The sequence below is a fragment of the Rhea americana genome, unplaced genomic scaffold (genome assembly GCF_003343005.1).
Source record: "Rhea americana isolate MKP2758 unplaced genomic scaffold, rheAme1 scaffold_110, whole genome shotgun sequence".
Taxonomy (NCBI): Eukaryota; Metazoa; Chordata; class Aves; order Rheiformes; family Rheidae; genus Rhea; species Rhea americana.
This window is the reverse complement of record NW_028185151.1, coordinates 2,786,182-2,814,056: the sequence shown is the minus strand read 5'-3', so window position 1 is coordinate 2,814,056 and position 27,875 is coordinate 2,786,182. Positions and strand designations below refer to the sequence as shown.

General features: G+C 35.0%; 1 protein-coding gene across 1 annotated transcript in view; it reads left to right on the top strand.

The window, feature by feature from the left end:
• NKAIN2 (sodium/potassium transporting ATPase interacting 2) overlaps positions 1–27,875 on the top strand; it is a gene marked incomplete at its 5' end in the record, with an annotated part of 551,052 nt that overhangs the window by 246,326 nt on the left and 276,851 nt on the right. The window contains one exon of the mRNA XM_085314457.1: positions 359–496. Coding sequence (XP_085170583.1) covers positions 359–496 — 138 coding nt within the window. The remainder of the gene's footprint in view (positions 1–358; positions 497–27,875) is intronic.

The window sequence follows — 27,875 nt, the reverse complement described above, 5'->3', positions numbered from 1 at the left end:
GTCATAAGCACACTACTTATTTTCGGCACCAGGAGGTTACACTGTTTGCTGGTGTATATAACAGAACGATTTGTGTTCCTCCTGCTGCAAGCATGACATCTTAGTGAGCAGAGTTTGCTGTCTTGGTAGAACTGACCATATGAATATTTTAGTTAACTGAATATAACTCAGTAAACTGTCAGTGAGAAATGCTGCTTTCATTAAAACAAGAAGGTGAAATATTGCAAGCTCATTTCATTCTATTGCTGACTGAAATATTTTTTTAACTCAGTTACCTTAGGTATGGGTTGGGGAAATGCCCTAATAGATGTCTTCTGGTCTGTTCTAATCTATTTATTCTTTTGCTTTTTAATCATAGGTTTCTGTGCTCGAGAGACAGATATTTGACTTCCTTGGTTATCAGTGGGCACCCATCCTGGCAAATTTTATACACATTATTATAGTCATACTTGGCTTATTTGGGACCATCCAGTATAGACCTCGTTACATAACAGGAGTGAGTATTCATTTTATTTATTTGTTTTGATGGACACGGCACAAAAATAAAAAAATAAAGAGTTTCAAACTCTTTACTCTTTTGGTTTTGAATAAAGTAGGAATCCTACCTTGGTTTAAGCTAATTCTGTACATATTTTACATCCATTTGTTATGCTTTTGGGGTATCTTCAGTAATTAAATGGTAACAACCTACAACAGTTGAAAATTGGTATAATCACAAACTACATGGAAATATGCACTTTAAAGAAGTGAAGTAACTTTAAAGAATTACARAATTGTCCATGTCAGGGATCTAGAGCTAGAATGAATTCTAGCCATGACTTAGATACACTGGGCCTCCCTAGCAGATCCATAATTATTATACTTACTCATTATTGTTATGAACCAATGTTGATGGAGTACCTACTTGTTATGTACAAGAAAGCATTTCTTCCCTCCAAGAAATTATAATCTGAGTTGAATATGAACTATGGGCATATGGTAAGAAATGGGATCATGTTTTCATGCCAAAGAGGAATGAAATAACTCYACTGGATCCATGCCCACATCTGCAAAGTCTGCATCTTCTTATAGTGTTCCCTCTAATACCAGCAATTACTCAGGAGATATAAAGGTTTCCCTTGAACCTCARTGACACCATATATAGTTCTGCAGTATGATGTTAATGGGAATACATTAATGTTTCTGTCTGTGTTTCTATCACTCTGATTTTCTATATGTAAAAGTCTATGCCCATATGTATAGTGTGTTTGTGCGTAATTGAAAAATATATCGAAAAATATATTCCGAATCTTAAGTATTTGGAGTATTTCCTTTAGGTCCAAACTCTCATAGTTGTGAATATGAACTGGAGTTGGCTTCTTCCATTTCTAGTGTTGTGACCACTACAAAAATCTTGTAAATAAAAAACAAAATTCAAGTAAGTGTCAGTTAAATAAAAAGAATCAAAAATTTTTAGTTTTTAATATTTTTAGGTAAAATTTTCAGTCTTTTATTTAAAAAAAAAAACTCCTGTGTTTTCAAATTCAAGAATATTAAAAGCTGCTTTTTTAATATATCTTTTTAGAGAGCATAAGACCATTCCAAGGAAAATGAGCATAAAATATTTAGTTGAGCTAAGCAAAAGAGCTAGATTTAAATGGCCTTTTCGATAGGAGTACAAATTATGTGCTACAATGATGAGTACATTGTGAATGAGGAGGAATACTAACCATATAAATAGGTACTGTTCACATGAGTTTCTGGATGATGCCATTTGTACCACACCATCCTACTAATTTTCACACATATCTTTTCTTAGAGCTCCCCCTCACCCGCACTGTGTAGCCCATCTGGCTTTGTGAATTTGCCTCCCTGAATCCTTTCATTGAATTGTATATAACTGGTCTAGGGTGGGATTGTGTTTGTATCACTAAGATTTGAAATAGACACCTGAATCTACTACCTGTAATAGACCAATTAGATAAGGAAACAGTGACAAAACTTCCATCCTCTACTGCTCTCTTTGGAGAATATCTGAAATTAAGATGTGGGAAATGGTACTAGCCTTTGGAGGAAGGGATCAGGGAACTGCACACTTCTTTTTCAGTGCTGGTGGGCCCAGAATAGGCATCCTGATGAAACTAGACAAAACTCAATGGCGCCCTCTGAAATCAGGAGTTAAGCAAGGCGTTCTAACGCAACAAAAAGATTAAGACAACAGCCTATAAGCCTACAAGGATGTAGTTAGGAGGTCTTCAGGTGAGTGGATGTAAGAGCTCAGACTTCAAGTGATTCTGCAAGGGTCAACCTATTTTGAGTGGACCCAGTAGGACCCTTAATCCTCAGTCACATTAGTATCTCAGGTGTGGCTTGCTTCAACAAGACTACAATAAATTTCTTTTTTATAGTGCATGCTTCATAAAGGATATCACAAAAATGTTTTCCAGGGATAGTGAATCATAGGTTAAAGAGAACAGGGAGGTTTTAAGCTGAGATTTAAAGAAATGATACAGTGGCTCAGGGACAAAAGGAAATAAGTTTTAGACAGATGGGAAACCACACATGAATGAGCGTCCTTGAACTCTGAAAAGTTATAGGGAAACTATTTGCAGTAGTAGTAATAGGTGGCAAGGAACAGGTGACTGTGTGGTTTTAGGTCTTGGAAAATACTTGAAATTACATGGGACACAGGGGTGTGATGAACAGAGGATGAGAAAATGACGTTTATTGTCTGCAAAACTTCTGAAAGAATATTTCCCTTTTTGCTTGTAAACTTAAACCAATAATAACTAAACCAATAACCAGGGACTAAGGAGGTAAAATACCTGCTAGGAGGGTGAGAATGAGTGAATGGATAGACCAAATCTTTTCAAAAGACAATAAACAGATAAATTTTCATTGTGAAAACAGTAATGGTAAATGATCTACTTAACAGCACTATGCTGGAAGTTGGAGAAAAGGGATTTCAGTAGGAACAAAGGTTAACTATGAAATAGCTGAGATGTGACTGTGTTTTTAGCAGTGCTATCCTAAGGTTAGGCAATGCAAATATCCTTCATTCTGTCTAGCAAAGGGGCCTGGGAGGAGGCAATGCTGTTCATCCTGGTATGGGCTCTGCCTGAAGCTCAGCTTCTCCCAGTTCCTGCTACAAAGAGACTCCAGCTGTGCTGATACACTCAGCACATATTCTTCATTCTTCTATGGGTTTGAAATAAAAAGAGGAAGGCAATTCCACTGAATGCACAGCTCTTTTCTGGTTCCTGCTTTATGGAAAAGCTCAGCAATCTCATTCTCCCATTTTCTTAACATCTCTAAGAAATATTTTTGGAATATATAGGAAGGACAAAAAGTCACGTTTATTCCAAATGTCACCATCTTCCCCAAACAGAGGAATCAATCAGACAAGTAAAGCCTACCTAGGGTAATCAGATGCCACAAAGGTGACAATTAAAATTTAGTCCTTTTATTATTTACTGCCCTGTCAAGAAGATAAAAGAATGTCTAATATAGCTAGGCAGTGACATAAACAGAGGAGAACTTTGAAGTGAACTATGAAATATAAGAATTTGAAGAAAGGCAGCTCTGTGAGGTAGATGTCTGTAATTTCTCTTGCTTATTTGGACCTTTTAGACCGATTATATTTTCTTCTTCTATAAATTGTTCCAAGAAAGGGAGACTCTCTATAATTCTGTAGGTTTTACTAAGTAGTCTTATACACAAAGGAAAAGTGGTAAGAAAGTAAAAAAGCATCTGAAGAATAATCAAGTTTTCYAGCCTTGAGCATAAAGTAAAGAACCAATACATAAGAGAGAAGGTTTTTGAATCCAGAAGAGGATTAGTTTGTTTTCAACCTGTGATAGTAGGAAACTGTACTGTAACAAAGTGTTTTCTTATAAGGGCCAATTCATTGTATAGTTTAAGCAGACTTTTGTTGTAAAGAAATCAAAATTATGGTGTGGACAACAACAGTGTTATTAATATTTTCTCACAAATTAGTATAGTCTGTTCTAGTGTTTCCTGGGCAGATAATAGTGAAGATAGCAGGGACTCACATGGACCTATACAGAACACAATATACTAGCTGAAAAGAGCAAGGATCTCAATTCAACATAAGGCAATCTGCAACCTTCAAGAGCAAAAAGAATCCTGTACAGGATAATACCTGGTCACATTAAGTCTGGGAGAAAGGATAGATTATTACTGGTACATTACTTAACATGTAATTGCTGATATATATTAAAAAAGAGAAAGAGGCAATTACCTTATGTCTTGGAGTCTTGCAGCATCATCAGTCTGCCAAACCATTAGGCCCCAGAGAGTATAAATGAGTTAATCTATGCCTTTTTTTAAGACTAGAAATTGTCAATGCCCCTAATGGGATCTGCTTAATAATCTATATGACAAGTAGCCCTGAATTCATGAAGTCTATGTTGAAGTATTTCAATTGCGTATTGCAATTTATGATCTTCTGTGTTTTTAAATGTTCAAAGCAATACATGAAAATGTTCAGCAGTTCATCTGTCGTATGTACATATCAGGATATTATCAAACAATATCAACCATAGCATAGAAACATGTAAAGCCAAGAACAATGGAGAAGCCACAGTTCTATAACTGTGTTCTCTCAGCTACTTTTTTGAATTTTAAAGACAGGCTTAGTATACTTAATGTTTTAGCAACAATTTTTGGTGAGGAAACATTTCATGAGATATTCTGTTAAATCTTATGAGACAATCAGCTTTCATTTTTTTTTCCWGAGGAAATAGTCATTCATAGCAAAAGAAAAAGATTCTTACTCTTAAAAAAATTTAATAACACAGTTTTTCTGAGATTAATTTACTTTGTTGACCGAATCCAATTTATTTTTCAGATTTTTGTTTTCTTTAAAATGAGGACACGCATATACTCAAATTCAGAACAGGAATTATTAAAAAAAGATATTTCTCTTCAACTTTCTTTTACCTGTTACAAAAAGAAAAAAAAATCTATTTAATAAAAAGGAAGATGAAATGGAATGGCCCTTATATATTCAGGCTGCCTGTAAGGTAAAGTTCTTGTGGTCTGTGAAGTCAGATTCCTACCTGAGACTGCTCTCTGAAAAGGCTGGTCATCAGGGAAGACCTTTGTCTCTGTACTGAGACAAATCATTCAACACTTCACCTGAGCTGTACTTATGTGGTGTTTTACTTATTGTAACTAAAACATAGATGCATATTTATAGAAAAAGGCAAGTAATCAAAAGAAGGCAAATAGTCATACAAAATAGGTACTCTAGGCAACTTTTTTTGAGCGAATATTGATTTTTGGACATAAGTAATGATCTTCTGTATAATAATTTTGAGCTAATGCTTAATAATACCATAAGGACAATTAAGGAAATATGGACCTTGAACATATAAGTAGCAGTTTTGGCTGTTAGCTGTCACAGGAGACTATGAATCAAGATACTGATTCTGTTTCAAAGTACAGCATTGGCAAGATTTTTTATTTGCTAACATATTGTTCAAGGACACATAATGATATTTTTCAGTTTGTTCCTTGATTCAGGAGTCTGCCAGAAAWAATAATGAATGTGAGYGTATGTTCTATAGTTTGTATCTATGCACTTTTCAGTATATTTAATTGTTGAATATACTATTGGCAATATTCAACATAGATTTATGTTAATTTTAAATCTAAATTAAGTAATACAATTGCTAACTATATAAATAAACCGGTATAGATATTATACCTATTTGTCTCTCTAAGACCAGCCTCTTAAATTCCCATTCCTGGTACAAATGTGTTAGAAAATATAGAATTTATTTTCTGCAAATATTTCCAGTAGGAGCAGAWGAATGATCATTTCTTAGGATATTCTGTCACTATATTTGCTAAAATCTATGTTGAATGTAAACATGAACAAGAACACTTTAAACTGGAAAAGGTATTTGTAGGAAGTGTTTTCCATTATTCATGCAGTTCTCACTGTAAAATTTCTAGGATTTATTGGTTTCAGTTAGGTTGGAAATATCATGAGGCAATTCATTTGATTTGTAGTTTGCTACTTACAGGCTGGATCAAAACCAGGAAGTGTATGATCAGAGCAATCATATTTCCACATTAGAGAAAAATTTTTTGTCAGTAAAAAGTTAAGTAATAGCTAAAAAGTCAGAGGTACTTAAAATGTCTAAATACACGCTGGAGGAGCTGAAAAGGAATTAAAAAAAAGATATTTCAATGATAAGGAATAAAGGAAAATGTTGACAAAATAGTAATTTCTGAAAATTAATATAATGCTAGGAATTATGTAACATATAATCTGTGTGTGCCTCAAACAGGGAGGACAGAATATCTATTTTATTTAGGAAGCTCATGTGTATAAAGTTACTAAACTTGGGAAAAAAAGTAAGTGGAAGGACTCAGCCAACACTTTCAAGCTGCAGGAATATAAGTGAGCTACCATTGCATTTTTGATCAGAAAGATCGAAAAGATTCAGAAGATACTGAATATACAAGATCAAGAGGATGATAGCGTCTCACAGAATGATCATTATGGATAACTCTGCACCTAAAAAGAATGATAGGTCAGGTCAAATTTTAACAAAACAGTTTCTCGGTGCTTACAAAATTTTTTTTGTGAAAATTTGTGTCTGATGAAGTTAAATAAAAGAGAAATCCACTGAAAATAAAATTTAGCATAGCATATACAACAAGAAGAAAAGGCATTGAAAAGTAAAGAATATGAACAAGAGTATGAAAACAAACAAAAAAGATACAGATTGAAAATAGTAAATTTAAAAGAACATTAGTAAACTTGCAAAATGAGTATTGTAGACCTATTTATGTGATATTCCAGGTCAAGTTCCAAATGATAATATGACTTAAGAGTATTATAGAATTGGAGAATCCACCTTGACCCTGAATTAACGCCAGATTTCATTCATGGTTTCATTTTCATTATAACAGATAAATCGATGCTAAATGAAGCACTTGTCTTTTATAGTATAGTAATTACTGCATAGGGACACTTTCATGAAATGCTTTCTGTGCCACAAATATCAGCATGCATTCTCCTTAGCATTTGCTGTGATAAGTCTTTACTATCATTAACATTGTGTGTATTACAAAGTTTACACTAGATGGTTTATTGAGGGATGCTTACTGTTTGCCCAGCTTCACCTTGCTAAAAAGATTCTTTGTCCTGGTTACCTTTTTAGTAATCCTCTGTACAGATGTCATCAATGTTTTCTGAAACAGCTCCATGTTTAGAAATATCTGGAGTAAGAGCATATTATTACAACTTTTTCTCTTAAAAACTCTCATAGAAGATTGCTGATAAGAATTTGAATGTCACAGGAAGGTAGATTTTGAGATTCTTTTCATATTCTATCCTTTCACTACTGGATACTACCTCCAGAAGAATGACCTCTGTAAACTTYGCTATCTGCTATTTTATTAGAGAGTTTTCCTCACTTTTGGCAGATGCTGTGAAAAAATTGGTAGGGATGTAAGTAGAAGACTGCCCTTTGGACTTTAAACAACATTTGCTGGAAAGGATTTCAATTCACGTGGAGGTACACTATCTAATAGAGTGCTTTTTGTTGCTGTTGTGTTAAAAGATTAGATTTTAGTATGTTGTGGATTTAAATGTGCTTTCATTTATGTTTAAAAGGATAGGCTCATCAGTTTACTTTTGCAACTAGATCTAGCCAATATTTTAGTAGAGATAGGAATGTGAGGGAAGCAAAGCTGGTCAGTAGCTGCTCAGTGTCATAGCTGTACTGGTGTGACTAATCCAAATTTTGAGTCGAAAGCCAAAGGTTGAAGGAATATGCTCACTTTCATGTAGTGCCTTGTACACATACAGAATGTCAACAAAGAAAAGCGTAAGTATTTCAGTGATCAAAAGTCATTCTTTCTTTATATTGGGTAGTTGGTTGGTGTTAGTTTCAAGCAGATGGTCTGCTGTTTTATCTGATAATCAGTTCAGAGCKTTACTGTGGGCTTAGATTTTGCTAGGCCTTTGGTTTTGACCTCACTTTTTTGACTTTTTGATAACTTGCAAGAGATCGCAAAATTTTCCAGCCCTGGGATTTATCCAGTCATTGGGCAACTGTGTCAGAGAGTCACTGTCTGTATAGTACACAGAATGTGCCTGTCTTGACCATAYGAAAGTAGATGAAAGAAGGTAACCCACAGTACATCTCCAGAATTTTATGCCTTTATGGACTCTGGAGTTTAAAATTTTAATACCCTTTAAAATGAGGACCACAAAAATAACTCATTTTTTTCAAAGATGTATAATTGTCTGAGTAAAGTTTGATTACTTTCATCTACTCTCTTTGTGAAACGTATTTAGGCATGAGGCACTACGGTACAAAGGGATTAATCTCAAGGAAATTATGAAAAGGAATTTTCTTCTGTGATCAGAAGACCTGAGCCAACTTCTTGTTATCAAAGAGTCATATATTCTTTAAGATTAAAGAGTCCCCAGATWGTGGATCTTCCAGCTCTAGTATAGCACAATGGGGAAAAAAAATGTTGGTTAGATATTTAGGGAGGATATAAAAAGAAAACAAGCCCATTTAAGATATCTGAAGTCTTTGTTTTCTGCAATTTTTGTCTGGAACATTACTCTTTCAGAAGTCCCTAAMTGTCAGAAAACAGAGTTCTACAGACAAAAGGTCTATTAACCCTATGGAGATTCACCGTAGATAATTGAATGAGAAGCTCTCAAACTCCAAAAGGTCTTTCAAATAGTAAACATTTTGAAAAAACAATAAAATCTTCTATCAGATTCTTTTGGTCACTAAGTCTTGAAAATTAATTTGGGATGTTTTCAGAAAGTATGGTGAAAGAAACCCTGGAAAACTCCAGGACAGTTTGCTTCAACAGATTTCGATTTGGAGTTTTCTTTTAGATTGAGATGGATTTTTATTTATTTTCACAATGTATTTTAGTTTCCATTATAATAAATTCTTTTAAAGATACTTCACTAATACTATTTCTTAAATTAATATGTGTGGARTATTAGAAAATGACAAATTATAATTTGCATCATCTAATGAAGTACAGCATTGATTTCCAGTAAATTTTATGCAGAACCTGTTCAGTGTATGAAGCTTTCTGGTATTTTCAATTTAATACTTAATTATGAGATTCATAACAGGTTTAATTGGTGCAGAATTCATCTACATTCATCCTTTCTTAAAGCCTTTATTTCCTTTCAGGGAATGGCATTCACATTAAAAAAATAACCATTCAGAAAGTCTGTTCCTCATCCACTCCACCAAAAAGAAAGATGGCTTTCCATGAAGTCTCCATTGAGAAGTACAGTTCAGTCTAGAACTGCTAATAACATACAATGAATATGGTAGTTTATTCTAATTCAAACTAGAGYGCTTACTAACAGCATGCCTGGAAAGATGCCAAAATATGAAGTTCCTCTACATTTTCATTTTCTCTTTCTTTAGTATAGATCCTCCAGCTTGTCAGTATAATGACAAGTGGCTTTTACTCTACAGATTTTTTTTTTTTTAGAACAAGCAACCCTTTCTGTTAAAATAATGTCTAATTGGCACTTTGTAGTTGAAATACTATAAAAAGCAYGGAGAATGAATAACTTAGATGATGATGCAGTTAACGGAGCAAGAGATTAGAGAGAAAATCCATGTTTTTTGCTACTGTCACCTAAACTACAGTTGAAAGCATTAAAATTCTCTCAAACACCCAATAGCTCTGGCCAGCAAGAGATAATTAAAAATCAGACAAAGATAAGGCAATGTTTCCACTGCTCTGAGCTGACCTGTATAGTTCAGTGCTAAACATTTCTCTTTATCTGGAGTAATTGAAAGAGTTCTTTGTATTTCCCACAGTTGCTCCTATAGCAGTTACTAAATCTATGCATTTCAGTATAGCATATTCTTTATCTTTTCTGACACATATCAGCTATGGCTGATAATTTCACAAAGCAGTCTGCAGAGGATCAGCAAGTAAATTGCTATGACATTTGTTCATCTAGGAGGTAATACATCTATCTTTTTCTCTTGCATAGCACCCATTTCTGGGGTACATATCTGCCTCTTTGTCAGACTCAATGGCTGTGTTGATGAAGGCTAGGATCTGTGGAGATACTCCTTTTAGGAATTTAATATATTTTAATTAACTTATACCCCAATGAGATAAGAAAAATTAGAAAAGAAAAGGAAATATTACCAGTTGTCCAATCTATCCAAGTCTTCCACTCCTGTGCTCATCTGTCTGTCACTGCCACGGTTGCAGTTTTAGAGTCAACTCTGTAGCATGGTCTTGTAATGATGGCCCTGCTGTCACTCTTTTTTCTATTCATTCTCCTTCTGTTCTCCTGTCTATATCTTCCTCTAGTCTTTTCAGTTCCATTCAGCCACTCACTTCCAAATATACATTTAAAATGTCATTGTACTTCATGTAGTAGAACTAAACTGTCTCTTTATTTTAAATTGACTTGGAAGTCTGAGCAGCAAATAACAATACGTTACCAATAAGTTGCATCAAAACCCAGTTCCTGTTTTGGCTAACTGATTAAGGTTCAGACAATCTGTTTTTGTCTTCTTTAGGCAATCTCAGGCATTCATGTACAGCCAACAGAAGTCACACAGTCACTTTATATCTCTGCACAGGATTGCCTATCAGTACCTTTCTTATCTTTTTTTCCAAGAGTTCTGTTTATAGGTAATGTGACTAATTCTCTTCTTTTGTGAGTTTCAATGTCACCCTGAGGTTATGCTTCAGGAAAGGTGCATTGAGAATCACATAGATCAATGTATCAYTCATTTATGAATCACAATTTTCAGTAATGAGAGAGACTTGAGATGATTTCCTGCAGTCATATTCTAACTGTAGCTATTTTCTTGCCAAACAAGAACCTACATAAAAATCTTTCTATAAACTTTCTTGTCACGAATCTCCATCGCAGAACTTTAGAGATGTTTTCTGCTTCCTGTCTGTATTTTTTTTTTCCAATTTTTAATGTTTTAATTTCTATTTTCAATTCCTGAAGCTCCTCAGGAAAAGGGACATACTACTTTTTCAAGCTTTGCCTATTGTCATGAGCACAATTACCAAGGAAGAAATATTTTCTTGATGACACTGAAAGGCAAGATAAACAATGTGTAGAGCTGTAAAATGCAGTTCTAAAGATGTTCCAAAATTTCCATTGYTCACTATTTCCATAATTTAGCTGTCAAGGGCACTGTTTGTTTGGAGATTGTTTTTATGGGTTATTGTCTATACTTAGGCATAGATATTAATGCCACATACATTTATGTTGGATAAACTGAATTATATATAATAAATAATCTTAATTTAAAATAATAAAGATCATCGTGAAGCAGCTATGAACTCAGCAGATATCATTTGAATTATAAATGCCTGTAAAGACAGAATGTTTCAAGTTTACCTGATACCAATATAAATTTTGCTTCTAAACAGCTCTAGTATAGTAATAGTCTAATTTTACAATTAGGCAATATAATTCCCTTTTATACTAGCTTGGGATACCAAAGATGATGTTGCTCAGTTTGCTCCCTAGCTGCAGTCTATTAGCTGTTTTCCAGTACTATTTTTTGTTAGATTATCCATTTTTGATCCATGAAGCTCTACAGCTGTTTTCATTGATTTCAGTGTCACATTCGGGTGAGTGCAGAGATAACCAGCTTTGGTTCCTGCTGTTATAATGACCCAATAAGCCACTTAAAGATTCTTAGGTGCTTCTGCTCTGAGACCAATGGGTGTTTTGTTTGTTTTTCCTTGCTCTTCAGGTCAGATAGAAATTAACATTTAGCTGAAACTAACTTTGATAAGAAGGTTTTTGGAAGACTAGGAAAGAACAGAAGAGAGAAAAGGTTAGCAAAGTGTGTAGAAAATAAATATTTGAGCCATGAGCACCTCACATGTTCTCTTGCATTATTTTGTCATTCTGTTTTTGTTTATTCACTTCACATTTTACCTTGCTCCTATGATGTCCTGCTAAGTATGCTGATAAATCTTGATTTAACCATTCAGTTTTTGTTAAAGAATAACATTTGCTAAATAATGCATAAAAGAAACAATTATTTGATCCATGTTTTCTTTCCATAAATGTTTTGATTGAGAGAGAAATCTGAAAGGAAAAATATGAATGCTAAGGTGTCACTGTTTCTGTTAATTTTAAATGCTTACTATCAACCAATTCAGGCATTCCTTGTGTAGGTCTAACATAGTTTTCAGCAAAACTTTTCTATCATGTATTAAATATATATATATATATATAGTCTGTGAACTGGCCACTCTGAATATTTCACATTACACAACTTTCTGAAGAGCAAGTTTCCATTTGAAATTTAATATTAAAACAGACGTGTAACTGCCATTTTGGTTTTCCTTCCTCACTGGTTTTGCTTTCTGAAAAACAAGAAGCAATATTCTCTCTTTAGTCTTCAAATAATTTGAAATACTTACTCATAGATTTCAAATGTGTTTGCTGATATAACAGTGTAAGGGCACAAAGATTTTGGGTTCTACACTGCTTATTGTGATAGGCTGATTTAAGATTTTGATTTGGTGTGCTGTATGCTGTAAAATTTAAATCCAACTTCTGTCCTAAAAGACTTACCACTATAATAATTATAATTACTATCAATATTAGTATTTTTACCTGTACCTCTCAGACTGATTGATAGTTCTTTGGCCTTACAAAGATGTCATTGTTAAATTCACATAACAATAGACACAGTAGGAAAAAGCAGCCTTTTGTGATACATGTCTGTTTCTGTGATACGTTGCTATTTCTATGTCAGAAGACTCTTTGAGAGTCTTTGAGATTTTATTGAGACAGACTCTTAATCATTCAGTGATTCAGTCAAATTCTACTGTTACTAATTCTATAAAATGTAGCGTTTGTGTCCACAAAAATAAAAAGAAAAGAAAAAAGAAATAAAGAACGTAATAAAGAAAATGGGCATTGGTAAACCTCTATACATTTCAACTCAGATGCAGAAAAGATTGTGAATAAGCAATATTAGTATATTTCATACATTTTTCAGAGGCCTAAAACTGATAGTCAGCTACATTCAATTACTACACAGGGGTTTATATTTACCAAACAAATTCAAGAATCAATACTTAAGACAAGCAGGTGCAACCTCAAATCAAAGTGCACAAATTTATATTGTCCAAAAAAATCCAAGGGGAAATAGATACCCAGTCTACTCTGGACTTATAGAAAGTCACATGTAACTAAAAAAAAAAAAAAATAGCCCACAGCTTATTGATGAAAAATGCCTCTAAAGGGCAGACCTAACAAAAGGCTTATACTGCACGTAACTGAAAATAAGCAATTTCATTGCAAAAAAAAATTATCTATAAAAATACTGTAGCCATGCTACTGATTTAAGAAGAATTGTTCATATGTATGAACATTAAATGTATTACTTCTTATCTTTGCCTTAAACCTGATGAGAAAAATAATAATTAATGTAAGCTGAAGGTTATATAAAGTTAAATAATGTGACTGTAATGTCTAAAGCACAGCCACTAAAATCCTTTTCAGGCTTGAAGGAGAGATTTGTATGTTATATGAGATAAAAACCACCCAAGTGTCTATGAAATGAGGTAAAGAAATCTTACTCCTTAAATGTTGTTATTTGGACTCCTATGAACTTTAAAAGATGTGACTACATGGTTGGAGGATTGTTGTACAAGCTATATTGTTGACAGTCTGTAGGAGCTCTCTTTCTGCGTAAGTCAGGGTGCTATTGGGTATGTTCATACAGAACAATGAGTAGAGATTTTAARGAATATAACATGTCCTCCCCCAGAATATCGGCCTTCATTCCACTGGTGGGAGAGCAGAAGGAGACTCAGATTTATAGCTTTCTGCCTTCTGGGAAACAGATGTGCAAAGTAATTTTTAGTGCTGTTGAAACCAATGAGTTTTATCTATATATGTATATAGTCTTCCAAGGAGTTCAGATTTTYCTTCTGTCACCAGAGTGATCCTAAGTTCCAGCCCATGCTGATACTTATTCTCATGGTGCCAAGTACCTGAACTCTCCTGATCATTGCTGAAGGGTTTTGTAGAGCTCCTGACAATTCAGTATCTGCCCTGTGTGCTCATACAACAGTACCCAGAATCTTACCTTTCAAGAGAAACAAAACCTTTTTGCAAAGTACATAGAAGCTTCAGGCATGAAACTTACTGCAACACAATGCAAACTTGCTGTGGAGCTACTCAGGGAGAATCTGGGCTGTTCTTTAAATCTGCAGTTTCACTAGCATATCCTGTGAAAACATCATGTGGACAGGATAGTATTATGTCAATTCTCTGAACATTTGAATGAGTTTGCATAAGCTAAGCAGGACAGCCTGACAATGATACTCTGATAAACCAGAAATATCTTGTCTTCTAAATTATTCATTTTCATAAGTTATCTGTTGGAAATATATTTATTTATCTGTTTTAAAGACTCATCCTTATCCTGCTTAATTTATACTGTGGGCTGTGGATTTCTTAGAAGAGATCAGCTRGTAAAAGAGTACCAAAGTTACTCCATGTTTTTTCCACCATTCCCTCTTTATCTGAATGCATAGGGATGGATAGTCCATATTTGACCTTATCATCTATAAAATAGGATAGGCAAAACATTTTGAAGTAACATAAAGCRCAAACTAGCAAACTTGACAAATGTCTGTGAAGCCAATAATGTAAGATCAGTGAAGAGTTTGTAAGTACTTAGAAAGTATTCAAATGATCATTCAGAATAAGAAGCTAAACTCATGTGAGAAATTCACTCTGCAGGGAAATCAAAATGCTAAAAAACCCGAGTAGGGCTAACATGTAGGTTTTGCATTAGGACTTCTATTTAAAGGGCATCTTATCAAGTAGGAGAGTAAAGGAGTATAAGGAGTAAAATCACAAAATTAAAAAAGTCTTGGTAAAGGGGTAGAAATGCAAGCTCAGCAACTCTTATAATATGTTATTTACTGTAAAATATATGAACATTTTCCTAAATTGTTATTGTTTTCAGCAGTTATTTGTTTTCTCTGTAGGAACTCCATACCTATTTGTGCCTCATGCTTTCAAAATAGGAACTATTCTTAAAAGGAAAAAAATACCTATTGAGTTGTTAGAGTGGAAATTTTCTGTCTTCAAAACAAATAGAATGTATACTTAACATTGGTTTTATTCTCTGACTTGAATCTGCATAGAAAACATTCATTTAGCAGTCATAAATCTAGGTGAATGCCTCCTCTTGGCTATTCATGTAACCCTTGTGCTTAGATCCCAGTATTAGATCCTGTGTTCCTTTCCATGGACTGAGTTTGGGCAATATTAGGCATTCTGCTGTCTCTGAGCTCCCTGGATTTACCTATATAGCATATAAGTTCTCCTTAGTACCCTTTCTTGGGATTAGGGACTGCATAAGGCTGCTGCTCATGGCCCCATGATCTACTTAAACCTATCTCTAAAAATTATCCCTCTTATGATCTCTCTGAGACTTCTGAGTCTTTAGTCAATGTTTTCAGTTTTTCTAAAGTCCTTTTATCAGCCCTCATATCTCTGTATTTTTTACTGGATGTCTTACTTGTCTGTCTTTCATACTTGATCTATCAGGCAAAAAATTCCCTAGGATAAAGGAAAGAGCTTTTTCCGACCTTTTTTCCCATCTTCTTTTCTGTTTGGAAAATTCAAGAGTTTATTCCTACCTCACCAACAAACAGACATAACTAACTTTCTTTAGCTTGACTGTCTCCTTGGTGTATTTATTGCTTTCTAAGGTTAGGTCATTCCCTGCTAACACTGTCTGTATTTTGCTTGGAGCCCTGTCTAGACAGGGTTGTGTGCATGTCGGTTTGACTGATTCCTGTTTCACCTCTGAGTATAGTTTTACATATATTCCAAACAGCTAGAGTTCCTAATTTTTATATATACATGTTCTTCAGACCATTAAAGCTGTGCTGATGAGCTGCAACGTAATGGCTTAATGATGAGAAATCTGGAGTACTCCACTCAGAGACTCCCAGGGAGTTAAGGGTACATTAAAGAGCACAGTATGTTGGACTGACACTACTTTTGAATGAGTTGCCTAAGARTACATCACAATTTTATTATTTGAATGAGAATATTTTGTAATGTTTCTGTGCATGCAAAGCACTAACTCAGATGTAGAATATCAAATTTAATATCTAGCAACTATCCAAGTGTAGTCCACTCAGTTTGGGAATTTGTTTTTTCCTACCAGAACTATGCGTCTTTATAGAAACATTTGTTAACATTAATGACTAATATTTGCTAAGTTAACCTCTAACATTTACCAACATTAGCCCTTTCTATGAAATCTTAGTAGAGATAAGAACATTTCAAGCTGTGACTGATTTTACCAAGTCAACAAGTTTACCTTATGATAGAAATAAAGTAGCTTGTGTTCACTAGCATTTTTCAATTGATTTATTATTATTGCTAGAAGCCTACATTTATTACAATTTAAATTTGACATGGAAATCTATTCGTTTTGACAATGATATTTCATTCTAGTACCAAGATATTTCAGACTAATGTATATGGGGGAAAAGGTGAAAGTAGTTTTTATCACAAAATAATTCAATACATTAGCGAYTGCTCACCTCAGATACAAGAGGAATAATATTCTAGCACTAATTTAGAATCTGAATTGCCCTTAAATATCCTGTGCTGGTTCTGTATTGTAAGGCCATTGGCTTTTTTTGATTACTTCTGTTTTAATGTTAATTTTTTGAAGCTGTTTTGAAGATGTTTTCTATTACATTTTGAAAACAAATCTGAAAAGTCAAATCATTTTGCATAATGGGACACTTCCTTTCTGGGCAGCTGTATCAAGTATTCTGTGGGGGATTTTTTTTTTTGTTTTGGTTTGGTTTTTTTTTCAGTGAAGTCTTAGACCAGGTTACTATAACCTTTAATGCTTCCCATCTCATTTAAATCTATCAAAGTAGTCACAGTCAGAATCTGCTATTACTTGAATGGGAGGACAGTTTGCATTTCTTTGCAGTATAACCATTATCATGAGGGAGTACAAAAATCACAGATATGCAAGCCCTCTCCCTGTAGGGGCTGACCCTCAATGAATAATCTATTGTCTCTCTCTCCGTCTATTTTATGTAATCTATCTGAAGCTCCACGGTGAGTGATGAGGACTGAATGGTGATGACAGCTGGGTTAAGCCAGCCAGGAATATGCATGAATATGCCCATGAATAGTTTGCTGTTTCGATTCTCTGTTATTTGGAAGTACTTTTACTCATTTATTAGGAAATATTTACACTTACGAACATTTACTTGCAAAGATTAATGTGCAAAGGAAAGAGTTGTTTTTAGAAATAGTGGTCTAGTAAAATATTTGCTTCCACTGAGGTCAAGTGGRAGGTCCAGTGCCCATTCAAACTAGTTGGTTTATCAGTCTAGCATAGACAAGGTGTGATGTGTTCTTACACAATAGCACATAAGGCAGTATCATCATATCCATATTTTAAATTTTCTGCCACAAGATCAAATGTTCCTTTTAGGGCAGGTAAACTCAGAAAGTTCTCCCGTGTAAGTCTGGAGTGAGGCATGGATTCATCCCGTTTGTTTGCTAGCTAGATATCTTTAATTGCTGTGGTGTCATGGCTCAAGGACTAGCAGAATTTTGACAACAAATAATAATAATAAAAAAAAGGATTCTTTCATGATTACACCAATTTAAGAAGTGAATGGCTTGTCAAACTGAGTTGCAGAGTTATTTTTCAGTCCACACTTCCTTTGAAACCCAAAATTCTTATAGGGTGTCATTTGGAGGTTTCCTACAGCTCGACAGAAATAGATGTATTAGTCTTTTGTGTTATTGTGGGAAGGAGCAAATGAGAGAAAACTGTGATCACTTTCTGTATGAAAGATATACAWCAGGAAACAGCCTGCAGAGGGAAGCAGGAACAGGAATATAGGAACTACAGCTTGCAGAAGGCACCGTGGTACCATAACCAACAAACAGAATAGAGGAGAGTTACAGAGACATTCAGGTTGGAAGGGACTTCAGGACCTCTCTAGTCCAACCTCCAAAGCATGGTCAATACTGAATTCAGATCAAGTTGCTGACAGTTTTGCCCAGTTGGGTCTTGAAAACCTCCAAGGACTCAAATTTATTTTTGATTTTTTTCTACCAGAAGTAAAGAACTCTTTTTGAACCATTACTAGTGGTTTTGAATTTGTACAAGCCCTTGTGAAAATGAGGTAACACCTATAGCTTTAAAGAGTGAATTATAGCAAGATGAGTAAAGGTTTGGATAATGTGGCTGGGCTAAATCTGTCTAAATATGCTGCCCTTCCRAGCTAGACTTCATTGCTTTCATTTATAATTACTTCCCTTGATAACAAGATGATCATAAGGCAAAGGGGCATTTAAAAAGGCAAGGCATATTAGAAATGTACTATACTGTGGTGAAAGACTGTTTCCCTGTAAGGCTTACCTGCCATAAAACTCCTGGGAGGAGTAGTGTGGGAGGAGGATGGAGAATGATATTGTTGACAGTTTAACTATTTGAAATTTTCCTGAGTTATAGATGAAATATTTATGTCTACAAGAGGGAGAAATACTGTTAATCCATCCCTCATAAAAGGGTTATAGTCAGTAGCTGTGTGTGTGCTGTTGTTGTCATCAATGGAAATGAAAGGCTTTTAATATCCATAAAGGCTGAACATTGTAATTGAAATCCTCTTTCTTTTCTCTCAGTAATCTAAGAAATAAACAAATTTTTAAAACATATTGTGTAAATACCTGCATTTTGGCTAATTATTTAAAAATGCTTCTCCAATTGTAAGTTTTCTCTTGCCTATTCATGTAATTCCATAGGTCCTTCCAGAATAAACACCTGTCCAAAGATTTCCATCAGCTTTTAACAAATGAAGAGAGGTTAGCTGAGACCAAATTATGTATGTTCTCATTTTGATTCTAATAAAAATTGCAAGATTTAGTCACTCAGCCCACAAAATGCAACACACAACTAAACATTCATTGCTAGCTTTTTSTTACAAATTTTGATTGTTTGAATGCAAAAAATGGTTACAAAATATCACTATTTTATTATTTTTATAGAGATTTTGGCAAATACCACAAATACTGTGAGAAGATAGTAAGAGTGGTAAGGATAAAAAAGGTTAGTGYTGATGCTAATGCAAAATTTAATTATATGCTTTCTAAATCACTCATTAATGAAAGTATTGAAGCTACCCATTCTTCTATTTCCTGTGAATAGACAGCTGTGTGGACTCATGAGAGGTTTGCTAACGTGAACAAAAGTATGCAGACACTTAAGGAATCAATACTACATGCACCTATGTGCGTGTCTGAACTTTTTACACATCAGCAAAACACTGAACTCAGCAGGGCTACTTTGGCATAAAGATAAGTGTGAACACATTTGGGGAATTATGGCTATAATTTCTGATCCACACTATATTTGAATGCAAAGGGCATTTCCATTGGAATTTGATTCAGACCTAAGATAGGATGAAAAAAAATCTTCTCCTATAAATTAAACCAAATTTAAATGTAAATCTRCAATGTGAAAGGATTCTTACCTGCTGAGCTTTTTAACCTTCTGAATGATATCARCCTTCTTCATAAACACAATGATGACTTTGCATTTCAGATTTATGTAGAATGTGCACTTGCAACGGTAATTTTGAAGAAGTTTCACCAAATAAACAGGATTGGTCAACCTTACAAAAACACTTCAGAAAATATTTATATAATATATCAAATGACTTTGCACTGCTCCTTATGTCTTCACTTCCTGACAGTAATTTCATGAATGAGCTTCAAAAGCATGAAACTTCAAGTCTAAGAGAAAAAAACAAGCTATTATAATTGTATGCATTTGAATATTTGTTGAAGTTCAAATCTGAGATGGTTGTACAGTATTCATAGTTCACTATATTGTTTATTCAGGTAAGTGGAGCAACCAGTCACACAAACTATTCCACACTATTTCTGAAACAAGCCCATACAACAGAAATACGTATTATATTCACTATAAACAAACAGATCAAGGTATTACTATTATACTGAGTATCAAATAGCCAATGCATCAAGAAGTTTTCTTGTAYGATAATAGAGCCAAACTTTTGAGTAACAATGTATTTACATAAATATCTTTGGATTACTTGTGAAGTAGAAAGATCCAGTTTTCAAAATTTGATTCCTATGCATTTGCAATTTTGAAAATGCATTTGTGAGCATTATCACCTGCTTATGCAAGTAATAAATTATATGCTTTCTGGAAAATTGCAGACTAATTTCACAGCTTTTAGTTTAACTAAGCTTTCTTGGCAGAATGCTAGGATCTGAAATATCACCCAGTAAAATGCATAGTCTGAAAGGCTGCTGCTGTTAATATTATTATTAATCACTTTTGCTACAGTATTTTCTAAGAACCAACCAAGAATGAGCTCTATTGTGCTAAGCAGTGTAGGAATATAGTGGTGGTAGTGGGATAAGAACCTGGAGAAAATATAAAAGGGAAAGGAGAGAAGAGAGCAAGAAAGGCAGTGGCAAAGGCGAGGGTACGGCTGAACTGAAGAGATACTTGTTCTGCACTATGGCACAGACATGCAGTGGTCTTACGCCAGGCTCCTGTTTTGAAAGAGGCTCCCCATTCGGTTCCTGGCACCTTAATGCCTGCAGAAAGGTCTTGGTGACTCTCCATTTTTGGACTCTTTCTTCAATTGCTAAGGTAGGAGTATCACTCTGAGGTTTCTCCTTATTTACCTTGGGAAAAGAGAGGGATAACCCACTGCTGTGGCTCTGCTGCCTGCAGACTAGTGTCTCCTGTTTGGTTGTTGCCAGGATACTATTTTTATGGAAGAGTTTATTGATTATCTTAAAATAAGAGCTTACAGATAAGTGTCTTTTCATCTTTGTCTCCTTTTCTGACAAGATGAGACATTAGATGCCATAGAAGTTATTAAATATCTGCCCTGTATCAGATACAGAACATCACAAAAAGATCACACAGTTATCACAGGCCAGCAGACATGAGGATTTAAAATCCTTGCCTGGATTATGGTCCTGATATAAATACATGACTTGCCATTGCTTTCAGTGGAACTTCACTGAATGTACCAGCTGAGAATTTGCTGCTAAGGGCCGAATGTAACACTCGTAGGACACTTTTCCCCATGATAAATGAACAAAAATAACAACACCAGCAAAATCCAGAAACATAATTGTAATAGTAAATGCATTAGAGCCTGAAAACAATCAGCACCTACTTTGTCAACACCTTCCTTCCTTCTGAAAATTGCATAATACTGCAGGTGCAGGACTTAGCTGTGTTATTGCTTTTTGTTTTTATTATATGAATTTAACTCTCATGGAAAGAGGAAGTTGATAGCATTAGAAAATTAAGTCGTGTTTTTTTGTCTACTGAACAGGTACCAGCATACTGTAGTTCAAATCTCTGTTAGCATCTGCATTATAACCTGCCACGTACCTCATCCTAGGCCAATAGGTGAAAGAGTAGTTAGTTTCAATATTCATATATGTAAATTCTCCCTAAGTATTTCAATCTTTGGCCTATCTGCCACATCTAATCTAATCAAAATAGGTAATTTTACGGCACTACTACTGTAGTTTCTGAGTGACTTACAAATATTTTAAATTATTAGAATTTTAAAACTGAGAAAATTAGGTTATATTTCTGCAAAGAAATATATAGATATAAAGATGCCCTAATTCTTCTAGCATTATCTATTGCTGTAGTAACTTTTTAACCTTTTTCCTCCTCTTCATCTCATCTACTTTTGGAGGGCTTTTTTTTTTTTTTTTTCTTTTTTGTCTTTTATAGATGATATTTTGTAACACCATTGCAAGCACTGATGAAATAATTCAATTTTTGATGGGTAATTTCTGTTAGATATCAATTACATTTAATAGAACCAAAGCAAAAAGATACTTCCCCAATAGGGTCAAATTTAACATTGCATTTTGTACAGCCAAATATCTCATGTTAACTGTAGTCGACTTTAGGTACTTGTTTGAAGTTAATCATATATGCGTGCATATTTTTTTGAATGTGGATTAAATTAACCATGATGAAAAAGACCATTAGGCCTCAAAGAACTGTGGAAGATTCCTGTCTATGCAGAAGGTAGTACTTGATGAGGTCCCCAGTATGTTTGTGAACCCTTCATTTATTCCTCTTAGTGAAAGTTCAGTTGGCTAGACCTGTCATAGAAGAAAGAGAAATGGTTAACGTACCTTTAATTTGTCATCCTGAAATCTTTATGGGTTTGGACAGATTTAGAAAGTAACATGAAATTCTTGAGTGTGCTGGGTAAATGTTTTCAGCACAAACTTCTTATTTTTCCATTTTACTTATCACACAGTGAATGTACTGTCAAATTTTGCACAGTGTGGAGCTTGCTAAAGGGCAAAAACAAATGGACATGCAGGAATAACGTATGGCATGCACACAGAGAGAGTATAAACATTAGTAAACACGTTCTGCAGCAACTCCTGTATAGATCGTTAAGAAATGAGAACTTTGCAGAGAAGATATGCTGAATTCTAGTTTTGTAGCTCTAATTTTTAGCCCTGTAAAGCACTGAACTGTGAGTAAGGTTTAATTATTAACACATTTGAATGGCAAAGGGGAAAATACAGAGGGATAAGAAATTAAATAAAACAAGTGATTACTTGTGTGGGTGGTGAGAAACAGCAACGTTTCTGTTATGAAGGTAGAAGCAGTCATCATAGATGCTGAGAAAGCTGGTTCCGGAGCCAAAGTGTCCATAGAAAGTCAGCCAGTATGTGACAATATTACTGAAAGTGAAAGAAAAAGGGTAAATATGTGGAGAAAACATTGCGGAGTTCACAGTCTGGAGCTATCCAAATTTACCTACAAGGAAAAATACAGTGGATACACACATCTCTGATTCTTAAGAATCTATGAAATTGGGATTTTGCTTAGAGTCTTATACTTTAGGCACAGAGTGGACACCACAAATTGAAGTCTTTGGCCCCAAGTAACGCAATGATAGCAGCTGAAATAATGGTGAACATTTTAATGCTCTTTGAAAATCCTTTCAGATGACTTTGCTGGCTTTAGAAAAAGCTTTTCAAGAAGTATGATAAGATGATGTTGAGTTTTCTTAATTTTGTGGAATCTGCAGAAAAGTTCTGCCCCATTTTTTTCTGATTTTTGTGCTCGCAAATAAATCAATAAAGCCATCAAAGCTTCTCAGACACTTGGCCACAAAGCGACAGAAGTTTAAAGATAAGGCTATAGATTTTTTTTTGTAAAGAAATTACAAGATGAAAATAAGCAGATATCATTTATGAAAAAAAGTAGTTACCATGCCAGGGAAAGCATTGAAGGCTGCTTACCTGATCTTTCTTAGGATAGCAACACAAGGCAGAAAATCTCATACCACTAGGGAAACTCTTAAATGCCAGAAGCAACCGACATGTGTAAAGCTATTCTTAGAGTAAAGCAAAGCTACAAACAAGCTAAAAAAATATTTCAAAGCTATGTCTGACAACAGAGGCAAAGAATTAAAGACATGAGTTCAGTTGTAACGTCTCAGCCTTGGAAAAAAGTAGTGTTAGGTTGATATGTGGATTTTACTGCCTGCTCAGATGATCTCTGGCATACTCAACTTGTATATTTGCACAGTTTTCATTACATCATTTAATAAGAAGCTGATGTAAAACAGAAATGTAMTCATAAATAAGATGAGAATAGGAACTTACTACGGGTATGGGTAATTTCTTTGTGTCAGATTGACTGAAAAGGGAAATAACATAGTGATGAAAGAGTGTTTATCATAATGATGTAACAGCAGTCATGCAAATGAAGCTAGGTGCATTTCCACCCCTCCTCTCAAAGATTTGGACAGCTAAGGACAGAAATGAACCCTTATTTGAACAGCAGAGCTAAAGTCAGTCTCTGTAATTAGAAAGACAAAACTCTATTTTTCTTCTTTCATTCTTACAGTAGTGTATGCACATTTAGAATATATTAAGATTTTGAAGTCTGTTCTTCTGACTAGGAAAGCACTGATCACAATTTAAAATATTGTAATAGTAAGACAGGATCCCTTCTTCAGTAAAGGCATCTACATTGGTTATGTTGTTCTCCCAGTCAACGATGAGGTACCTTTAGAAATATGATGAATGTCATGGGTATTTCCAAATCAAGAATTATTTTCACAGACCTGTTCTTTAATAAATGTATGTCTGTCAGATGCCACAACCCTTGTAATATATTGGAACTCCTCTTGGAGAAAAAATAACTATGTAGATAACAGTCTTGCTGTATTCTCTTCATGAAACTAAATAAATCCATAGCYTCTTTTCTGTTTTCTACTCCTAATAATTAGGAATCCTATTGATTCCTAATAATCAATACAAAATGCAAAAATGACCCATAGTGACAACTCTTACAGGATTCTGTTAGTTATATATCTATGTCCCAAACATGCTGCACTCATACTTTAGATMTCCAGTTTAGGGTCTCTACACTCTGTCTCTATCAAAATATGTATAGGAAGGAGCTGCCATGCCAACCAGATATTCTCACCCAGTCTGTCATAGCAATCATATATACATGCTGCCTACAGATCATTTTGAGGAGGGATTCTGAATGGTGCAATTCATGCCAGAGTCAAGAATTTAGGGGCCAATATGTTTTTTAAGATAAAGATTCARGACTTTCCTGTAGTTAGGCAGATGCTCTCTTATAGTTCTTTCATCAGTAAAAAATGTCATRCACTAGGTTGTTTTAGGCTTAGTTCCTGCAGGTTTATACATAGTGGTCTTTCAGTTTCCACAACAAAATAAGTTATTAAGATAGGAATCCCTGCTGAAACAAAACAATTGCATGAGCTAGCTTCTGGCTTCTTTCCAGTGGGAGTTAGGGGATCACATCAGCAATCTGCACTTGAGACCTTCTGTAAGATTTGCCATTTATTAGTTAGAATGTGCTTCAAGAATATCCCATGGGAAAACTAAGAAAAGATCCACTTCGTTGCTTCCTAATACACCTTCAGCAGTCATAAGCGTCAGCACACTTAGAAGAACAGCTTTGGGGTAAATAGGAGATGTGAGTTGACTGTCCCAGCTGCGTAGCAGCCTCTTGTGATGCTTTGCCTGCTTTCTGCAGGATTTTGTTCCAGAATGAGCACCATGGGAATATTATCATGGCAATAGGTTCTCATTTAAACTTGGAAGCAGACAAGGTTGCCACAACTAACTCAACCACAGACTTTTGCACCAATCAGTGTTGTTGGGTGGCAGGGGGCTTGTTTTTTTTTATTACTAGCTTTATGTGACAAGTCTGTGGGTGTTCTAAATTTTCGATCTTTCTGTGTTAAATACAGATGTTACTGACATTGCTTTTTTATGGAAGTGAAAGAGATTGCAAGCATAAGCTAATTGTACTTTTGTCTTTCTTGCCATTTCATTAGTGTTCTGGGATAGACTCCAAGCTGAAGTTTTCTTAACCCTCAGACTCTAATTTCTTGCTGACCAATACTGGCCTGATAGTGATAGTCTGCCATTTTTCTTCTCTCTCAACTYTTCTCATCTTCTCTCCCCTCCTTGCTTTGTAAACTCTACTATGTATTCTCTGCATTACTACTGCTATGTAGTGTCTATACTAAAGGAATGAGGGCAAATGGAATTTCCAGTGATGAGGAGAGATGACCAGCAAAAAGGAGCAAGATTTGAGTAATCCACTGAAATTTCTAGTTTAATAGACAAAAGGACTGCAGAGCTTTCTATGGAACTCTGTTTTGTTTGAAGTATTATAACAGAAGGGGACGTAACTGCTAGATATTACTGAAATCCCAGCAGTGCATTTACTCAACATCTGAAGTTCAGAAGGATGGTAAGAAAAAAAGAAATGGCTGGATCTATTTATTGATTTACATAACAATGGTCAGGTTTTGCAGTAAGTCTTTACACATAAAATTGTCTAACATTTTTCCATTATGAACCGCTGAGGGAGTGGATGCTGCTGCAGCTGAACAGGTGCTGAGCCTCGCAGCTGTGGCAGCTGGCAGAGCTGCTAGGAGAGGGAGCAAAGGGCACGGATTGTCCTTTCTTTGCACAAGCAGTGCAAAGGAGAGGCAGGAAGCCACCACTGGCTAAAGAGAARGGGAGAGAAGTAGACCAGAGGAGCTTGAAGCCTCTATAGATGTGCTTCATTGCCTTGAGTGGTGCAGGTCTGTTTGAAAGGCTAAGACTCTTGGCACTGCTGATTGTACATGTGTAGATCAGCATCACTTCATAATCTTTTTTATTTCTTTTTTTCTTTCTCAATGTTTTCTTTAAACAAGATGGTATTTATACCTATGCATTAAGAGAAGACTTATCTAGGAACTAAAAGAGCTTTATTGTCCTGCTATCATTAGCCCATGCAGAGGACACTGCTTGTCACACATTATCAGTTGTGCCTACCTGACTGCATAATGCCCAGTACCTGCAGCGTAAGCACAGTTGTAAATGTACCTCCACRCATGCTTATACATACTGTAGCAAAAGACAATTAAAGCTACAAATGCTGCATCCAAAACTGAGAAAGTTCTGGAATTAATGCTGCCTGAGTGACCTTTATTTAGCCACCTGTGCTTTTGAATTATGCTACTGTCTTTAATTGCATGATCAAAGTGAGCGTCTCCTTATTAGTGCACAACATGGGCTTCTTACTGGTAATGAATTATGTGGTTGCCTTCAACACCCCAGACTCGTTTGTGGCAGAAATTTCTCCTCTCTAACATGGGACTAATAACTACTACCTTACCCGTCCTGGGTGTTATGAAGGTAATCAATGCTTAAGAAGTACTCAGAAGCTGCAGTAAGCTAGGCTAGAGAAAATCCTATGAAAAACAAAACATGGATGATATTCAATAAATAAAACACAAGACTACACTGAGTGATGAAGATAGAAAGAGGTATTGAACAGCAGCATACAGCGAACAGCAGCTACTGCGTTACATAGAAGAACACTTGGCTGTCAAAGTGAACTAACGTGGGTAAACTATAAATCTCACTTTTCTAATTTTTCATTCTTTTGCTTTTTTCCTTTGGATACTTGGAAGCATCTCTTATTCTTTGCATGAAATATATTATTATACTTTGATGGGATGATATGAGGAAATTCCTTTTGAATCATCTGTGCAATCAGTAGTACCCAGAAGCATATTCTAATTTAATTTAAGCATAAAATGTAACCATGAACTTTAGCTTGCATAATTACAAATTTTTATGATGTTCACATAACTATCCTGTTGTTCTTAAGGCAATAATAGTTAAAAAACATCAATGTTTTCCTCCTACATGATTTCATTCATTTACACTTACCAGGGAGGAGTATGCACTTGATCTGGCACTCTAAAATGGAGTTAGAGAGCAGAAGAAACCTGTTCAGTTTTCATTATACCTTACAGAATTTGGAGTAATTCAATTCAGTCACCTCAAAAACTCATCTCTTTTCCAGGCAAAGTTATCAGTCTGTCATGCTGTTGTCTCCTGTCATAAAACTGTCATCACAGTCTATCTGATGTGGCAACGCTGGGGTTATTGGTGAAGCATCTTGGCTCAGTGGTGCTTGGATTTTGCACAGCGAGCAGGGCTGCTGCAATGGAAGTAACATGGCTCTTTTGCCACTGTGTGGGAGCTACCATGCCTTTCATACTAATGTCAACAAATAGCAGCTTGACATCTGGATATAATCTCACCCCATTTGAAGTGTCAGCTGTTTACTTCCTTACTGTTGTCCTTGTTTGCCTGTTTATAATTTGTCGAGCCATCATCCTTTCAGCTACCTCCTTTTCTTTTCTATTCTATTCTATTCTTTTCTTTCTTTCTTTCTTTTTTTTTT